Below are 15448 nucleotides of genomic sequence, written 5' to 3' on the forward strand. Positions count from 1 at the left end.
GCTGGGACGAGTGGCTCTGCGAGCCGGAGGGCAGCCTTGAATCATGATCTCGTACTACTTACCTGTGTGGCTCTGTCCTTTTCAGATTGTCTCCTCCCTGGGTTTGCATAGCACCTCTTTCTCCTCCTTTTCTTTATATTTCTCTGAGCGATCAAACGCTTTGGTTTCCTTTGACGGGGTCTTCTGTACTCCCTTCTGTTCAAGTGTTGCTCTTCCCAGTATTCGGTCCTCTGGCATCTTTGCTTTCCACTTTAGATGCTGTCTCTGTGGGATGCCATTCTTCCCCGAGGCTTTGACCAACTGCCCTCTCCGTGTCTTATGTTGTTATCTCCTGGATCTAGGCCTTTGACCCTGATTGTTCCTTTGAACTCTAGTCTCACATTTTTCACTTGCCTAGCCAGTGGCTCCATTTAGATTATTTCCAGATACCCCAGACTTGACCTGTCCTGATCATCTTCTCCCTCAGAACCTAGTATCTCTCTTGCTATTCCTGTCATACTGGATGTCATTACCACCCACCGAGTGCCCCCAGCTGGCGATAGTGTGGTCCTCGTAGATGCTTTGCTTTTGGTTATTGCCCACATTCAGCTGTTTACCCTGTCAGTTCTTCTGATTACAGATCTCTCAAAGGGTCTCTGCCCATTCCTGTTGTCATTGTCTTTGTCCAGACACCTTAACTTAGCATGCAAGGCCTTGGGCGACGTACAGCCCTTCCTGGCCAGATCCACCACACCCTTCCCCAGGGCACTGTAACTTCACCGGACGTGGTTGCTCCTTGACCCTCCATCCTCCTGTAGGTCTTAACATCCTTTATCTTACTAACCCTTCAAGACTGTGCTTGGCGGTGAAGGTTTCCTTTCCAGCCCTTTGGGAGGTACTCTATCCCCGTTGCTCCCGAAGCCCTCAGTTCATGCCTCCAGTATGACACCTATCCAATTATGTGCTCATTTCCTCAGAGTACAGACTGTTTCTTAACCTTTGCCTCCCCTAGTACTCTGGCACAAGGCATCCAGCACGCAGCAACTTAATTGTTGGGTGTTTGACCACTGGCTTGATGTATACAAGAAGAATTTTTAAAATTCCAACAAAATCCTGAAGCTGAAATGTTGACCCAGACATGAGCAATTTGATTTTGAAATGCTAAGCCAATATTTTATTATGGATTTGCTTCTGATTAAACATAACTGTGCTTCTAAACTTTGCTCATATTTCTCCATATTCAGAGCATTAGTCCAAATCTTCTAAAGAAGAAATTTTATTATGTTATATGTCATCAACCGTGGCTGCTGCTATTAATTGGTGTCTGAATTCAAAGGTTCAGTTTCACCCCAGGGAATCAAATTTTTCTTCTCTCTCATATTTCAGACTTGATATATTTTAAGCCTAAACCACAAATGACATTCAGTTTCTCTCTGTCTTATTATTTTTTTTTTAGAAGCTGAATAACATCAATGATATCCTGAAGTCTGTCTTCTTGATCTTTCCACATTTTTGCCTGGGACGGGGGCTCATTGACATGGTGAAAAACCAGGCAATGGCTGATGCCTTGGAAAGGTTTGGTGAGTGACAGCTGTGGCCCATGGGTGCTTTCATGGCAGTTTTCATGGGCCTGGGTACTCTGGACTTTGTTTTGGAAAGAGGCTGGAGACTGAGCAGACGACTTCTCACCACTGATGAAAGGTTCATACAATGAACCTGGACGTGACACAGGTCTTTTGGTACAACATTCATTTCTGTCTCTGATAGCACTGAGAAAACTGTCTGAATGCACTGAGGGGGCGGTTAGAGGTAAGGAAAATACTGGCTTTATCCTGAATCCAAGGCATGATGCTCATGGTTTGCATTTGTTAGTCGTTGGAAAAGTCAAACCACAGTATGCGAATTGGATACAGGCCAGAGAATCAGAAGGGAGGGGTACAAACTTTGGCTCTGACTACTAAGAAAATCAAGGGCCTGCGGAGGTGGCCATCTATTACCTTTTACACAGTCTATAAAAAGGTAATTTACTGCAGCTCTTTTCTATCTTTAGAGTCTTTAAAAATATTTCTCCTATGGCCATATTACTATTCTTTATCTACTGGCTTATATATCTAGATGGGCCATATTATTTAATGGACATAGAAGAGGGACTTTTTTTCCCCCCCAACTAGCAGGTACAAAGGAGATGTGTAAGGAATGTAAGCCAGGTGATTGGATTGGTTTGCTAGGTTACATTATATCCTACTGAAAGGAGCATCTTTTTAAAGTGCTCTCTAATCTTCCTTTAGGGAAACTTAGAGTTTGCTAAGATACCCTAGAAATTACCCTGGATTGTTTGTCTTTTTAAAAAGGATTTTTGGCATGTCTTATTAAAAGGAAACATAAGATATGAAATTATAGATCTCATACTTGTTGTAATACTTGTAATTCTGACTGACAATGGGTCACAGCATATTTTCCCAAAACCCTACCCTAAATCAGACTTGGAAAGTCGTCACTCCTTTAATTTTTCTGCTTGTCAGAGGCAATAACCATTGGTGTTTCTAGGAACATAGGTGAATTCGAGTCTGAATTTGAGGAAGGGCCATGGTCTTTGGTGGCTCCATTCTAACTGGATCTCTGCATTGTGTCTACCAGGGGAGAACCGTTTTGTTTCACCACTGTCTTGGGACTTAGTGGGACGAAACCTCTTCGCCATGGCCGTGGAAGGGGTGGTTTTCTTCCTCATCACTGTTCTAATCCAGTACAGATTCTTCATCAGGCCCAGGTGAGATTTTTCTCAGTACTGGTGGAACATCTGGTTGAGGGTCACAGGGTTTGAGGAAAACAGGGAAACAGTGGTGGTCAGTGGTGGTTGCATTGCATTGCATTGAGCTCCAGGCAATGTGGCTGATTTTCCTAATGTGGGCATCCTTTAGCCCATGACACTGTTGATCCTAAAAAAAAAAAAAAAAACTGGAGAGAGTAGATTTTTTTTTTTTTTTTTTTGAGAGAGTAGATTTAAAGGGTTTCCTTAGAAATTGGACCTTTGTCTTGAAAAATATCTTGAAAGATTGATTTTCTTAAAATTTGTTCCCTAAGGCCTATAAAAGCAAAGCTTCCCCCTTTGAATGATGAGGATGAAGATGTGAAGCGGGAAAGACAGAGAATTCTTGATGGTGGAGGACAGAATGACATCTTGGAAATCAAGGAGCTGACTAAGGTGGGACAGTGAGTTCAGGCTCTCACTACTTGTCTTTAGTTTTTTTCAGCTTTATATATTGGAAATGAGCATTTTTACTGATGTGATTAATGAAAAGACCATACTTCCTGAAATATGTGCATCTATACCAAACTTCTATCAATTTAGTTTTATTTAAAATATACCAGGGAGCCTTCTTAATTAAAGAAATCCTACTGAGAATACTTTTATAACATGAAGTCTGGTTCTCAGCTATATTTGTTTTTCACTTCTGTGTTTTTTAAAACATATTAGAATTATATATCCAGTCAAAGCTAAGGCAGGAAGAAAAAATGATTGATGTTTGAGTATCATAGCCTAAAAAGCTAATGTCTCTGTTGCTTAGGAAGAGGGTTTGTTTCAGCCCACTCTCTGTGCCAGATTCCCAACAGTTCACTTTTATAATACATACAGTATTTGCAATGTTTTGATTATATATTTTGACCCTGTAGAATTATTTTTTTTAATGTAGGCTCCATGCCCAGCAGAACTCATGACCCAGAGATCAAGACCTGAGCTGAGATCAAGAGTTAGACGCTTAACCTGACTGAGCCACCCAGGCGTCCCTAGAATTTAATTAAAAAAAAATTACAATAGGGATCCCTGGGTGGCGCAGCGGTTTGGTGCCTGCCTTTGGCCCAGGGCGTGATCCTGGAGACCCGGGATCGAATCCCATGTCGGGCTCCTGGTGCATGGAGCCTGCTTCTCCCTCTGCCTGTGTCTCTGCCTCTCTCTCTCTCTCTCTGTGACTATCATAAATAATAAATAAAAATTTAAAAAAATTACAATATTAAGTAAATGAAAAATTATGTAGATATTAATGTCCAATATGTTTCTTAAAATGGTTGATATTAGATTAAAAATAATCTAATTTTAAGCTTTAGAGTCATTCCGAAGCTAGTTGCACAGAGATGGACCAAGACTCTTAGCATCTCAAATATGACTTAGTTGTATTTTTGAGCCTTACTTTGTGTGTTTGGGTTATAATTCCGAACTCTTCCACAGTTGCTTGGTATAGCTGTGATTCACTACAGTTCTTGAATTTTTACATTTTGTTGGTTGCAGATATATAGAAGAAAGAGGAAGCCTGCTGTTGACAGGATATGCGTTGGCATTCCTCCTGGCGAGGTAAAGGCACTGTCTGTAATCTACTTGTCTCCGTTCATTCAGATTATCTACCCCATCAAACGACGTTTATAATGGTTAAAAGTAGTTTTTAGAGCTTTCTCTCTTTATGTCTACATGGAGCGATTAGTCATTGAGAAGATTGGGATTCCATATGTTAAAAAAGCAACAATTTTGGATAATCTCGGGCAATTTAAGAAAAGAATGTAGATCCAAAATGTGTCTTTGTGATCCATTCAGGATGATGATGAAATTCAAATATTTTTAAGTAGGGTTTTGAAAATTTTCTTGTTCATGTTTGTGTTCTTTTATGCCTTTTAGCCAAATTAGATTGAAATGTGACTAGTTGGCTTTCATTACTGTTTTTTGCACATTAACTTTGGCTTCAGCCTGACAACTCCAATAATATTTACAGATCTGTTCAGTATGTTTCATTATAAAATGTTTAAATAAATATCTATATAATTTCTTAAAACCAAAAAAGATAATGTTTTAGAATCATGTTATCTAAAAACTAAGTGAGGTCACTATTTTATAAGAGTCATTTATATTCAGATTTTTAGTAGTTTGCTTATACAGCTTACGCAATCTTTTTCAGTGCTTTGGACTTCTAGGAGTTAATGGGGCTGGGAAATCATCCACTTTCAAGATGTTAACTGGAGATACCACTGTTACCAGAGGAGATGCTTTCCTTAACAAAAACAGGTGAGAAAAGACATGAACTGTATTTACCTCAAAGACTTTTTTTTACTCTAAATAAATATATTTGTATTTTTCTGATTTTTTTCTGATTATATAGTTTATAAAAATGTTGATATAAAGTGTAAAGACAAAAATAAAAATAATCCATAATCCCACTACCTAGAGATAACTGCTGTTTACATTTTTCCTTCCAGTCACCCTCTATTTTTTTAACAGCTGTATTCAGGTATAATTTTACATAGCATGTAGTTTGTCTTAAGATTCCAATTCAGTGATTTCTAACCAATTTACAAGGCTGTGTACTTATCACCACAGTTTTAGAACATTCTCACTACCCCCAAGTCTAATTTACACATATAAATGTATTATAAAATTGAAATGATACCGTATCTAGATTTTTAAAATTAGTTTATTGTTAATGGGTATAGTATGAATATTTCTCAATGGGTTACATATTCTAAGATGTTGACTTTACTGCATAAAATCTCCCTATGTACATTTATCTGCAGTTTAATCAGCTCCTCATTGCTGGACATTTGTTAGTTTCCACTTTTCACGATGTAAATATGTCCTTGTATTATCTTTTCTTTCCTCAGGGAAACTTCCTACAAGGTGAAAGGCTGTGTACTTGCCAAATTGCCCTGCCTCAAGAGGGTCTCTCAGTTTTTGAGGCCACATTAGGCCATTACCTGAGAATACACAGGTCACTAAGCAGTATGATCTTTAGAGGGTGTCCATCTCCACTTTAGAGACATTGGGCAATGTTACCCTTGAGTACTCGAGTATGAGGGGCTTCTCTGGTCTTTTTATATGGAGAGGTGGTTCAAGACAGTGGCTTTTGAACTTTTCTGGCCATGACCCATAGTAGCAAATACATTTTACCTCTCAATATAGTAAATACACAAAAATCACATAAACAGGCATATCTTAAATTTAGTGGGTCATGATAAGTTTTTTTAATTTTGTAACTCATTCATGGGTGATGACTCACAATTTAGAAATGATAGGGGGCAACTAGCCAATAAAATTGAAGAGAATGAGGGACTTAATGTACTCATGAGTCTCCTCTTTTGTCTCATCAGTTTTTTTCAGTAGCAGGGTAAAGAAGGCTTAAGAGAACAGAAATTCTGGAATAGCAGGCCTGAAACCATGCATCTGCTTCCCAGGCTTGTTCCTAGTACCAGGCTCCTTGGAATAAAGCAATGGTAGCAATAAGTGGCTCAAATTAAGGTTACTCACAGCGACTGGTTGTGAGAGCTGGCTTGGGCAGTGTTGCCGTGAGGGCCAGGCACAGTGTCTGTGGGCACCTCAATCATAACTCTGGAAAAGGCTGGATCTGGGGGTATTAAACAGATAGGCAGTGGGGAATGAATACTGCTCAAAGGCCAAATGCTGTCCAGAGGTGGCTGATGTGCAGCCGAAAAACTGGATGGGACGCTGAGCTACTCCCATATCAAGGGTTCTTTACCTGAAATTGACATCATAGAACCCAAGAGCTGCTTCCACCAATATCTTTAAGGCTGTGTCTGTAGATATATGTATTTTTTGTCACCATATTTTCAGATAGCCTGTGATCAAAAACAAAAAGCAAAACAAAAATCCCCAAAACAAACCCTTTAAAAACCAGGAGGGTGCCTAGGTTGGTTCAGTGGTGGGACGAGGGGGTCTGGACCGTGTTGGGTCCAAGTCAATGTATGGGCAGCAGAAAGAGGGAGGGAGTCACACCTGGATTTGCTGGGCCACCTCTGGGTCTGAATGGCCATGAGGGAGACTTTAGAGTAACAAAGTACTTGGTGCCTATGACTGATCACAGGGTCAAATCTGGGATGGAGACTTAATGTTAAAGTCCCAGGATTGTGGGAGTGAAGTTGTTGGTGAAGATGGAGTTGGGAATCTTGAAATAGGACAGAGCCTGCAGATTGAGGTGTTGGGAGAGCCAGGTGCAAGTAGTAGATAGGAACTCTGCCAGGAAGGGCTGGCCCCTGGTGGGGCAGAAAGATTGTTCTTCAAGCTACAGCAAGTGTGTTCACTGGTTATTTTTTTCACAAGCATACTTTATAGGAACATTAGACAAGATTGTCTGATCAGAGTATCTCTAAATACTTAAAACCTGACCAGTTTTTCCTTTGCAGTATCTTATCAGATATCCATGAAGTGCATCAGAACATGGGCTATTGCCCTCAGTTTGATGCCATCACGGAGTTACTGACCGGAAGAGAGCACGTGGAGTTCTTTGCCCTCTTGAGAGGAGTCCCAGAGAAGGAAGTTGGCAAGGTACCGTGGGCACCAGCAAGCCAGCCTGCCCCCCTTTGGCATGCTGACAGTATGCCTCATGGCCTTGACTTTCACAAATGACCACTGGCTTCAGGCTCTTCTTACGCATGGATGCAGCAATATGAGATGCTGGCTCTTTGCACCTACTTTACAGGGTGGGAATCCATGGTGGTGGGGTGGGACAGGGTGCGTGGACTAACACATGCTCGAGAGCAGAGAGGAAGTGCTGTTTCCATCCCCACGAGTCCTTTCCTCCTGCTTTTTGGTTCCTTTGCATTTGCTGGGTTGTGATGATAGAATCTACTCAGTGAAAGAACTTTCCGAGTCCTACTCTGTAGAGAATCATATGTAAGTGTATGAAAGCATGATACAATTAGCAAGCCAGACAAAAATCAAGGTGCTTTTTATTACTCTAGGTTGGTGAATGGGCAATTCGGAAACTGGGCCTCGTAAAGTATGGAGAAAAATATGCTGGTAACTATAGTGGAGGCAATAAGCGCAAGCTCTCGACAGCCATGGCTCTGATTGGCGGGCCTCCCGTAGTCTTTCTGGTGAGTATGACTATGAAGGGGCAACTGTTGTTTTGGCCTGAATGGGAAACATCACTTTCCTGAAGTCTTCTATGTCCAGGGGTATTGCCTGGCTGACTTGGCTAATGGCGGGTCATCCTTCCTCCGACCAGGAATAGAAGAGCAGCCTTAGAAACCAGAGGGAAGTTCCTCTGTTGTTCTCCTTGATACACATGTAGGTGGCTTTGCCATCCCCTCAGATGCTCCAAAGGAGAGATGCTCCAGGGTCCTGTTTCTCTGGTGTTGAGGAACCCTGGCAAGTGTGGCTGAGTCTTGGATATGTGATTTGACCTTTCTCTGGAACATTCTTTCGGACCATCTGTGTTCATTCCCTAAAGATGGAGATAGTAGACACAGCTTCAGAATCCCCTGGGTGGCACCTGGGTCATAGTCCTTATGTAGTTAGAAAACCCATTTTCTTCTGCTTTGAGGTTATTGCCGGAAGAAGCCTTGGGTTAAGGCTTTAATGTTATGTGGACCATTTGGATCTGCAATTTGTTTCTCTAAGACTAGCAAGTATAATCTAACAGACTAAGCTGTAATGAGCTAGAATAAAAAAAGAAGAAAAGTAATTTTACCCAAACCTTATATGGACTTTAATAGAGATTTCAGACAAAAAGAATTTTTAGTGTATGCTTGTCAGTCGTGAAAAGATTATTGAAACTAAATAGCTTTTTCCTTTCCCTTTCTACTCATTTGGAGAAATTTAATTTTATAAAAAAAATTGAGTTTCCTACTTGAATGACACATTGGTAGGAATGAACTGGTTACAAACAAGTATGCAGTTTATTCCTGTTTATGAGGTCTGGTTCTCTGGTCTATCAGGAAATAACTAGAGTGGTAAGTTAAAATTTAGGCTATTTCAAAGATGTTTCTGCATTTAAAAACAAATCTATCTTTGACGTGTTTTCCACAAATAATAGAACTTATTTTACTCTAATTACAGGATGAACCTACCACAGGCATGGATCCTAAAGCCCGACGATTCTTGTGGAATTGTGCCTTAAGTATTGTTAAGGAAGGGAGATCAGTAGTGCTTACATCTCATAGGTCAGTAGTGAAGCCTTGGCTTGGCATCTGTGTCATGTATATTTAAGATTTTCCAAGTAGTAATGTGAACATTGTATAAAAATTATAGAAAGGCAAAAAGTGATAAACACCTGAAATGGCATCACTAGGAGACAACCACTGTCATTGGTCTATGTCTTTGCAGTTTTCCTATGCATATCTATACACACACGTGTGTCTGTGTGTTTTTATTAGAAAAAAATGCAAGCTTTGTACATATACCGTTCCTTTTCACTTAATATTTTGTGAACATTATTTCAAGTCAGTACATTTAAATGTGTCATTTCTTATAGCTTTGAGAAGACAGTATTCCAATAGGATATAGCCTAATTTATTTAACTGCTCCTTTTTGTAGATATTTGGACTATTTCCAACCTTTTTTTTTTTTTTTTAACAAGCGTAAACAGCATGGCAGTAAATAGCATTATCCCTACATCTTTGTGTATTTGTAATAGGATGCAGTTATGCCCTAAGAAGCTGGAAATCTGTTTCTTTGAAATTCCAGATGTCATATGATGTTCGGATGGCTAGAGGAGCATCTTTCTAAAACAAAAATCTCTGTTTTCCCACAGTATGGAAGAATGTGAAGCTCTTTGCACTAGGATGGCAATTATGGTCAATGGGAGGTTCAGGTGCCTTGGCAGCGTCCAACATCTGAAAAATAGGTAACAGATAATTTCTTTGGGATTACACCTACTGAGAAAACTTGTGTGTATTCTTTTTGTGAGCATGTAAATGGTGGCTCTAAAAGTAAAGGGAAATAAACTGAAGAAAATGGTATAGTAGAAAACATGAGGGCATTGAAGTCACACAGAGCTACATTTGAATTCTGTCTTTACCTTTTACTGGTGTGTGCCCTTGGACAAATTACGTAACTTTTCTGAGTCTGTGTCCTAGGAATAGCTGCTTTCTGGCCTTGCTGAACAAATGAAATGGAAAATCTTACACATGTCAGTATGGTTAGGGCATAGGCTTAGAGCATAGAGCATAGAGTCTGCATCCTGGCCCTACCACTAGGGAGCTCTGTACCATAGCCAAGTGACTAACTCCCTGGGCTTCAGTTTCTCTGTAACATCTTTCAGACTTCATATGTCCAGGTGAGGCTTCAGTGAAATCCTGAGTCTAAGGCACTCAGCATGGCACCTCACATAGAAAAGATATTCAGTAAATGGTAACTAGTTCTTTCTCTCAGATACCTATTTCTGGGTCTGTTGGGAATCTTCCTTTTTCTTTTTTTTCTTTTTTTCTTTTTTTTTGGAATCTTCCTTTTTCATCGCACCACTTGGGTAGGGCTAAATATTATTTTGAGAAGTTTCCTGAGGATATTCCGTGTGTGTGTGTGTGTGTGTGTGTGTTTTCCTGCTTTCAGGTTTGGAGATGGTTATACAATTGTTGTGCTTTTAGGTTTGGAGATGGTTATACAATTGTTGTACGAATAGCAGGATCCAGCCCTGATCTGAAGCCTGTCCAGGAGTTCTTTGGACTTGCCTTTCCAGGAAGTGTTCTAAAAGAGAAGCACCGGAACATGCTACAGTACCAGCTTCCATCTTCATTATCTTCTCTGGCCAGGATATTCAGCATCCTTTCCCAGAGCAAAAAGAGACTCCACATAGAAGACTATTCTGTTTCTCAGACAACACTTGACCAAGTAAGCTTTGAATGTCAAAAAACAAATCTACTTTTCAGGGTGAAGATTCCCGATCCCTCTCTCGGACTCCCATTATGGCGGTTTTGACTACCTGAGCTTGAATTTGATTTACCACTAGCTATGCTTTTTATTAAACCACTCTGAATGTGTAAAGGGAGATGATTCCGTCTCCTTTAGAGGGTTATTGTGAGAATGAATAGGTTGTAATAATCACAGTAATGATAATTTTTTGAGTACCTACCATGTGCCAGACATTTTGCCAGGTGGCCTTGTCCCATTTAAATGAGATAACGTTGAGTACCAAACAGTTTTTGTCACTTTGTAGCTTAGCTATTCAGTAAATGTTAGTTTTTGTCTCTCTTCCCTTTTAATCAGGCCTGTATGGATCAAGATAGGTGATCGGGCAATTGGTGATTTGAGGGGCAATAGAAAAGCTCGTTTTTAAATGGTTAATACTTTTTTTTCTCCTCTCCCTCACACATAGTTTTCTATGTAATCTACTTATGCACTCTTGCATTCTCCTACCTGACTTAATTTCCACATGGTGAAAAATGCAACAGAATAAAGAAAGAGCAAGTAGAGAGGTATTTATAAAGGTCCATCTTTCTTTTGACAGGTATTTGTAAACTTCGCCAAGGACCAAAGTGATGATGACCACTTAAAGGACTTGTCATTACACAAGAACCAGACAGTAGTAGATGTCGCAGTTCTCACATCTTTCCTCCAGGATGAGAAAGTGAAAGAAAGTTACGTATGAAGAATACTGTTTATACATAACGACTAAAAGAAAGAAGGAACTGGCCCTTCCTTTGCGCCATGTGAAGTGCTCCAAAAGAAAGAGCTGGACGTTTTTGTGGGAAGAAGTAAACTGGATACTGTACTGATACTATTCAATGCAATGCAATTCAATGCAATGAAAACAAAATTCCATTACAGGGGCAGTGCCTTTGTAGCCTATGTCTTGTATGGCTCTCAAGTGAAAAAGACTTGAATTTAGTTTATTACCTTATGCCTATGTGAAACTCTAGTATGGAACCCAGTGGACATATGGGTTTGAAATCACACTTTTTTTGTTCCTTTGTATTCTCACTGGGGTTGCAACAATAATTAATCAAGTAATCATGGCCAGTGATTATTTATCAAAATCAAAAGGCATGTACATCTTCCTTCATTAAGCCGTGCCATGCCAGGAGACTGGTTTCCCGGTGACACATCCATTGCTGGCAATGAGTGTGCCAGAATTACTAGTGCCAAGTTGCTCAGAAAGCCTGAAGGACCATGGTGTGTCATGTACACTTTTACAAAAGCTGTTCTGCTTCAGAGTCTATCAACATTGTTATCAGGTGACAAAATGGTGCCATGTATGGGAAAGTCCTGCATTGTTTCCCTCTTTGATGAGCTGTTCTGGTGGTGGCAGTAACATCCAAGTTATGGGTGGCTCCAGACAGGTGAGACTTGGTTCCATTCTTATGTTGTCCCTTGCTTGGAGGTCTCCAGAGTCATTCTTCTAGGACTCTAAAAATATAGTTAGAACCTGGTAAGAAGCAAAGAGCAGCCAAATTGTTGAGGCTGCAAGCTGCTGAGGCCAGATCATGGGATTAAAGAGATGGCTTATTCAAACCTAGGGAGGCCTGTGTCTGTTTGTCCTGGTTGTCTGCTAACACGGTACATTGCATCTCAAGATCTTCCTGTTTGACACAAGTGTAGTATTATTTCTGGCTTTTTAAATTAATCTAGAATATAAAAAGATGTAGTTGTATTTTGACAAAAAAATCTTTGTACTTTTAACGTTGTTTGGAATTTTCTGTCAGTGACTTGTGAATCCTTGGAATGGCCTCTTTGTAGAACCCTGTGGCATAGAAGAGGAGTATGGCCGCACTAGCTTAATTTCTCATGTAAGCTTGCAGATGGATCATCTGACTAGTGCCTAGTGACTAAAAAACAACGTGGTGGTCAAGATCTCATGACATTATATTTGAGTTTCTTTAAGATCATTTAAAATACTCTTAATCTCAGTTTGTAAATTAAGTATTTTTTGAGTGTATGTTATAGCTGAATTGAACATCTGCGTATGGATTGGGTGGGGAGAAATTAAGTCTCATTAGATACTCCGTGCCATGTTATTCAGCTAACAGGTTTACAAATATAGGTTATTTTGTTGTGGTGTGGGATTCCCAGTGAAGAAATACTGGGCTGCCTTTTTTCTTTCTTTCTTTCTTTTTTTTTTTTTTTTTTTAAATAAGAACAGTGCAAAAGCCAAAAAAAGTTTAACTGTCATAAGGGTCACGAGACTAAACAATGAATACTTTCACAAAAAAGATCACTAGCTTCAAAACTTGTTGAGTAACACAACTTGTACTTATGGTACATTTAGTACCGTCAAATAATTGACTTTGAAGATCTTAGATATACCCCATTCTGACCATCTCAAACTTTGCATCTCTTCATTCCTGAATTTATCATGAAAAAAAATAAAAACAGCAAATGCCCCCACATGATATATATCTGACTTCTCTGATCCAGTCTTTTTTTTAAGTCAGTAAACACTTTTAAAAAATATTATTTCACTTATGCTTAATGTGATCTGTCTTGAGACAACAAAAATATGAGGGAAGTACTGTTGGGTGATATTCAAGCCATCTTTCAATATCATTACTCATTTCTTTTTCTAAAAATTAACTCTAAAGGTGTAATATTTCAGATTTCAAATCTGTATTTTTAAAAATTTACAGAATGTTATCACAGACCTTGTTTGGAAAAAGAAAATCACTTAAAAATTAATGCCAATATTTTCTAAAATGGTAAACAAGTAATGAAGGCTCCTTTCCAATAATGAGTAGAATGATGAAGTCATTATATTTTGTGCTATATCTTTAATTATATAAAAATCATAGAGTAATTTAGTTTCTCCTTGTTTAATATTTTTCAAAATCAAACTTTTGTTAGTTTTCCCATTTTACTAGGATCATGTTCTAATTCTCTATTTTATTAAATCAGTGAGAAGCTCCTGGCTTTAATTAGCCTGACTTCAAGGCCATAATTTAAAAAATCAAAAGACACTGTGAACTGTTTTGGAAAAAAAAAAAAAAAAAAAGAAATGTGTTTCAATATAGATTTACAAAGCTCTCCTCTTAAGCTAGAAAGAATCTATAGCTACACATTGACTTCAATGTTAACCTTTTAGACTATCCAAAAGAAATCTTTTACATTTTCCTGTGTAAACCTAATTATAGTAGAAATTTTTACCAACTCTCTATTCAAGTAAAATTTCTATATATTCCCTGTGGAAATTTAAGTATGTGAGTCTCAAAAATTCTCAAAAAAAAAAAAAAAAAAGTGTCCAAAGGTTGCTGCTTTTGCTTCTTTTGGATACTTTGGAAACTTTATTAACAACTGTGAATATAAAAGATACAAAAGAAAACAATCACAAAGCCCTTTATACTTTAACATCCAGCACAGCTCATTGTTAAAGAACAGCCAAACCTCAGACTACTGTATTTCAATATCTGTACTGAAAGCGTGTGCATTGTGGCAATGATATGTTGCACGTCTTTCATTCACTGTATAATAATCATCGACAAAAGGGATTTGTCTGTTTTCTTCTTGTGGTTGTATATATCAGGTAAATTTTTTTCCAAAGAGCCATGTGTCATATATAATATTGAACCACTTTGATACTGGGATATTAATTTGTACCCTTGTTACTATTTACTAGTAAAATATAGTACTAGAGTAACATAGCTCTAATTCTCTTCAAAATTGTTGCATCCCTTTTATAGAATGTTTCTATTTCCATAAGAATTAAGTATTCTCTCTTCTTATACCCTAGGATGAAGCTATGTTTTTGTGCTTTTTCTTTATCATTGGCTCTTCATTCCAAGCACTTTATGCTGTCTCTAATGGGATCTATTTTTGCACTGGAATATCTGAGAATTGCAAAACTAGACAAGTTTCACAATAGATTTCTAAGTTAAATCATTTTCATTAAAAGGAAAAAAAGAAAAAAAATTTTGTATGTCAATAACTTTATATGAAGTATTAAAAAAAGGCATATTTCTATGTTGTAATGAGTCACGAAATAAAGCTGTGACAGTTCTGCTGGTCTATGCAAATTTATTTCTGTGCATTCATAGCACCACCTACTGTTAAAACTTATAAAGCCTTTAGGAGAGAAAGAAATATCCACTTACTGTGGGGAAGCTATTTGACTCAAGAGTAGAAATTTTAGAAAAGGCTAAATGTCCTGTTACCCAAGAGGACTGAAGGGGCTACTTGGAAATAAATGGTGTTTACACGTTCATAATTAATTCCTTTAAAGAGAGTAAATAATATTAAGTTTAAGAAGTTTTTAAGTAAAATGTATTCAAGCTTACTGATTTTGAAACTTTAGAGATCTCTGAAAATACTCTGTAGCTCAACCTGTTTGATAAAAACCTCACTGCTTTATTTGGATTTGAAGCTACAAAAGCCACCTTCAGATGTCTTTTGTTTATTCGACTGAAAATACAAGGACAGAGTGTGGCAAGTATCCTGGCAAGGTATGCCAGGTGTTGCGGCCTGGGCGAGTGTGCAAGAAAAGTGGAAAAAAGTAGAGGACCATGAGAGCTGCCTTCCCCTTCTGGAAAAAGTGCTGTGTAATTGAAAGCCAGGTTTAGGTAGGGCTGTGATGACACCTGTGGATGTAATTTTTGTAGCTCACTAGCGAAAGTCTCAAAGTTGTCTGCTTATCTCGGAACTTGAACTTCCACCAAACACCCCCTGGTGGGCAGCGCAGTAGCCAAGTGGTGCTCTGTCCTCTAACAGCACCCCCCCAACCCCAGATGACAGGTCGTGAGCGGCCCTCTGCTAAGGTGCGCACCAGCC

The 15448-nt window shown here is 38.8% G+C and overlaps 1 protein-coding gene across 20 annotated transcripts in view; it reads left to right on the forward strand.

The window, feature by feature from the left end:
- ABCA1 (ATP binding cassette subfamily A member 1) overlaps positions 1-14681 on the forward strand; it is a 128396-nt gene extending 113715 nt beyond the window's left edge. For 17 of the 20 annotated variants that reach the window (XM_072727812.1, XM_072727804.1, XM_072727817.1 and 14 more), the window contains 11 exons: positions 1436-1559; positions 2617-2746; positions 3061-3181; positions 4265-4327; positions 4923-5029; positions 7159-7300; positions 7717-7851; positions 8816-8919; positions 9510-9602; positions 10342-10585; positions 11202-14681. In XM_072727812.1, coding sequence (XP_072583913.1) covers positions 1436-1559; positions 2617-2746; positions 3061-3181; positions 4265-4327; positions 4923-5029; positions 7159-7300; positions 7717-7851; positions 8816-8919; positions 9510-9602; positions 10342-10585; positions 11202-11342 — 1404 coding nt within the window. In that variant the 3' untranslated portion in view covers positions 11343-14681. The remainder of the gene's footprint in view (positions 1-1435; positions 1560-2616; positions 2747-3060; positions 3182-4264; positions 4328-4922; positions 5030-7158; positions 7301-7716; positions 7852-8815; positions 8920-9509; positions 9603-10341; positions 10586-11201) is intronic. The other 3 variants (XR_011995470.1, XR_011995471.1, XR_011995469.1) reach the window with 1 other exon arrangement.
- The last annotated feature ends 767 nt before the right edge of the window (positions 14682-15448 follow it).

This window comes from Vulpes vulpes, chromosome 12 (genome assembly GCF_048418805.1).
Source record: "Vulpes vulpes isolate BD-2025 chromosome 12, VulVul3, whole genome shotgun sequence".
NCBI classification, from domain to species: Eukaryota; Metazoa; Chordata; class Mammalia; order Carnivora; family Canidae; genus Vulpes; species Vulpes vulpes.